The following is a 3908-nucleotide window of genomic DNA, read 5'->3' as shown; positions in this document are numbered from 1 at the left end:
TGTATACATGCCTTACATCCTTGAAAACACTTTTCCCTGCTTCTAGCAGCTTACCTCCCACACCATATACTCATAAAACCTTCCACAAAGCATCTCTATTAACCCTATCATATGACTTCTCCAGATCCATAAATGCTACAAAAAAATCCATCTGTTTCTCTAAAAACTTCTCACACACATTCTTTCAAGCAAACACCTAATTCACACATCCTCTACCACTGCTGAAACCACGCAGCTCATCCCCAATCTGATGCACTATACATGCTTTCATCCTCTCAAATCAATACCCTCCCATACAATTTCCCAGGATTATTTTTTATTATACTTTGTCGCTGTCTCCCGCGTTTGCGAGGTAGTGCAAGGAAACAGACGAAAGAAATGGCCCAACCACCCCCCATACACATGTATATACATACGTCCACACACGCAAATATACATACCTACACAACTTTCCATTGTTTACCCCAGACGCTTCACATGCCTTGATTCAATCCACTGACAGCACGTCAACCCCGGTATACCACATAGCTCCAATTCACTCTATTCCTTGCCCTCCTTTCACCCTCCTGCATGTTCAGGCCCCGATCACACAAAATCTTTTTCACTCCATCTTTCCACCTCCAATTTGGTCTCCCTCTTCTCCTCGTTCCCTCCACCTCCGACACATATATCCTCTTGGTCAATCTTTCCTCACTCATTCTCTCCATGTGCCTAAACCACTTCAAAACACCCTCTTCTGCTCTCTCAACCACGCTCTTTTTATTTCCACACATCTCTCTTACCCTTACGTTACTCACTCGATCAAACCACCTCACACCACACATTGTCCTCAAACATCTCATTTCCAGCACATCCATCCTCCTGCGCACAACTCTATCCATAGCCCACGCCTCGCAACCATACAACATTGTTGGAACCACTATTCCTTCAAACATACCCATTTTTGCTTTCCGAGATAATGTTCTCGACTTCCACACATTCTTCAAGGCCCCCAGAATTTTCGCCCCCTCCCCACCCTATGATCCACTTCTGCTTCCATGGTTCCATCCGCTGCCAGATCCACTCCCAGATATCTAAAACACTTCACTTCTTCCAGTTTTTCTCCATTCAAACTCACCTCCCAATTGACTTGACCCTCAACCCTACTATACCTAATAACCTTGCTCTTATTCACATTTACTCTTAACTTTCTTCTTCCACACACTTTACCAAACTCAGTCACCAGCTTCTGCAGTTTCTCACATGAATCAGCCACCAGCGCTGTATCATCAGCGAACAACAACTGACTCACTTCCCAAGCTCTCTCATCCCCAACAGACTTCATACTTGCCCCTCTTTCCGAAACTCTTGCATTTACCTCCCTAACAACCACATCCATAAACAAATTAAACAACCATGGAGACATCACACACCCCTGCCGCAAACCTACATTCACTGAGAACCAATCACTTTCCTCTCTTCCTACACGTACACATGCCTTACATCCTCGATAAAAACTTTTCACTGCTTCTAACAACTTTCCTCCCACACCATATATTCTTAATACCTTCCACAGAGCATCTCTATCAACTCTATCATATGCCTTCTCCAGATCCATAAATGCTACATACAAATCCATTTGCTTTTCTAAGTATTTCTCACAAACATTCTTCAAAGCAAACACCTGATCCACACATCCTCTACCACTTCTGAAACCACACTGCTCTTCCCCAATCCCCAATTTCCCAGGAATACTCAATAAAGTTATGTCTCTATAGTTTGAAAACCCACCTTTATCCCCTTTGCCTTTGTATGATGGTACTATCCATACATTCTGCCAATCCTTATGCACCTGAAAATGATCCATACATACAATGAATATCCTTACCAACCAAACAACAAAGTCACCCCTTTTCTTAATAAATCTGATTGCAATAACATCATATTACGATGCATGATATCATGACACCTCCATAAGCATTGTGACTCTCCAAAGTTACCAAAAAGACACAAAGAATGGGCCACTAAAATGTTCCAAGAAATAAATACCAAGTTGCAAGTATTCCGTTTATTATTAACCATCTTTTAAATAATAGTGAAAAATTAAACTCATACTGATATAATGTCATTATATATATAGATCAAAAGTCATTAGCTACAATAATAACATGTATTCTGGGGCCCACTCATAAGCTGAAAAATTACTGATATATGAAGTACACAGAAAACATTCAGCAGTAGCACTATCAAAATTCAAGACTAGTAATTTTGTTGTACTTGACTTACTTCAACTGGTAGAAGGCTTTAAAATAAAGCTAGTAAATTTTCCTTCATTTCAAGGATATCATTCCTCCTCCCAATAATGGAATATGGCATACAGGATAAAAGAATTAAAGAACATATTATGTACTTGAAAGCAGAAAAGACCAAAGAGTTTGCTTCACAAGGCTGCAATAGAAGAATAAAACATACAAAACACTGGCAACTTCCAACAAATGAGTGAGCCCCCAAAAATCTTTCCCACAGAACCAGGGCTTGATTGAGAGATGACAGAACCAGGGCCAAATTCTCTTCTTACAGGGTATACTTGACAACATCAACTGCCATGACCTGTTAACAGAGGCAATGTATCAGTATATAACTTTAAAACAGGGACTGCACTCACAAATGAGTGCATGTTATGTGTTCTTGCTTGTAAAACACGAAAATTATAAGCTATAACCACTTCAAAAAAACATTCAATACATCCAAATGAACAATCCTCTATAGGCCACTTAATCAATACCCATAAAAACAAACAAAAAACAACCAAATTGTTACCCTTCTTCACTGCCTGTTGTCACTATCAAAATAGCAGACAACTTAAGGTTAATCTCTTTATGGAAGGAGGTGAAATGTCATGCTTAAAAAATTTCTTCCTTTCATAAAATATAATCCTTCCATTCATGAACTGACAAAGACGATTTATTGGCAGGTTGATAATCATTTCCAGTGATAAAAAGTAACAAGTCACTTGAAATATCACAGTCATTATTATCCCATACATCTATATACCACTATAAGAGCACCTTGGTATGCAATGTGGTAATCCAACTGTATGTCAGTGCTTACAGTAATGCAAGGTAATCAATACACTATCAAGATAATAGGTGATGCAGCACTCAAACTACCTACTTAGGCAGTTTCTTGAGCCCCAACATAGTTACACAAGAGCACAGTACGTCTGGGTTAGAAAGCTTTGTTGAGGTTGAACTAGGGACAGGACAAGATTAGATGAAGAACCAAAAGTGAGTGAACAAGGTGGAGTGCATATGTAAGTGAAACTTGCAACAGCAGCTTAAGTAACAGGTTATCCAAGGTCTAACCATCACAGTGTTCCCAAAATTCCTTCCATTTTCTCTTTGCTGTGACTACATGGAACAGAGTTAGTGTGAACAAATTTGAAATGTGACAACACTAGTGCTGTTTTGTGAGATGGCTAACTTGTTTGGCAACCTTACCCCCATCAATTGTCCATTTTCTTATATTTGTAGTAACATTTCATCTATGCTTTGCTATTGTAACTAAAAATCAATGTGACAATTTTATGCAAAAGAGACAAGTTTTTAAAATGAGTTGTAAGAACTTTGTCATCTTTCAAGTTATAAGCATTTGATCAAGTTGTAAGTAATCTATCAAACAGAGTTAAATTTTAAACTCAAAGAGTTGTTCTGCATTGTTACAGAAAAAAAATAAAAAATTGTCAGGATTTAACATAAATTAACAAAGAAGTGGAAAAGTTTAGATGACCAAAATGAATTTTTGGGATGATATTTGTTTCAGCCACAGACATATAGATTGTTGATTTCCCATGAAAAGAGACTTGAGAAGACTGGAAGTTTTTTGTGAGAGCTAGTGTAATATGGTGACCTTCAGTCAACAGAGGTGAC

General features: G+C 38.5%; 1 protein-coding gene across 20 annotated transcripts in view; it reads right to left on the bottom strand.

The window, feature by feature from the left end:
- Positions 1 to 2032: 2032 nt before the first annotated feature.
- The window catches only part of LOC139756092 (eukaryotic translation initiation factor 3 subunit C-like), a 45704-nt gene continuing 43828 nt past the window's right edge, over positions 2033 to 3908 (bottom strand). For all 20 annotated transcript variants that reach the window (XM_071675140.1, XM_071675314.1, XM_071675170.1 and 17 more), the window contains one exon: positions 2033 to 2589. In XM_071675140.1, the coding sequence (XP_071531241.1) occupies positions 2382 to 2589 (208 nt within the window). In that variant the 3' untranslated portion in view covers positions 2033 to 2381. The remainder of the gene's footprint in view (positions 2590 to 3908) is intronic.

This window comes from Panulirus ornatus, chromosome 2 (assembly GCF_036320965.1).
Source record: "Panulirus ornatus isolate Po-2019 chromosome 2, ASM3632096v1, whole genome shotgun sequence".
In the NCBI taxonomy this organism is placed as follows: Eukaryota; Metazoa; Arthropoda; class Malacostraca; order Decapoda; family Palinuridae; genus Panulirus; species Panulirus ornatus.
This window is presented reverse-complemented; position numbering and strand designations above follow the sequence as displayed.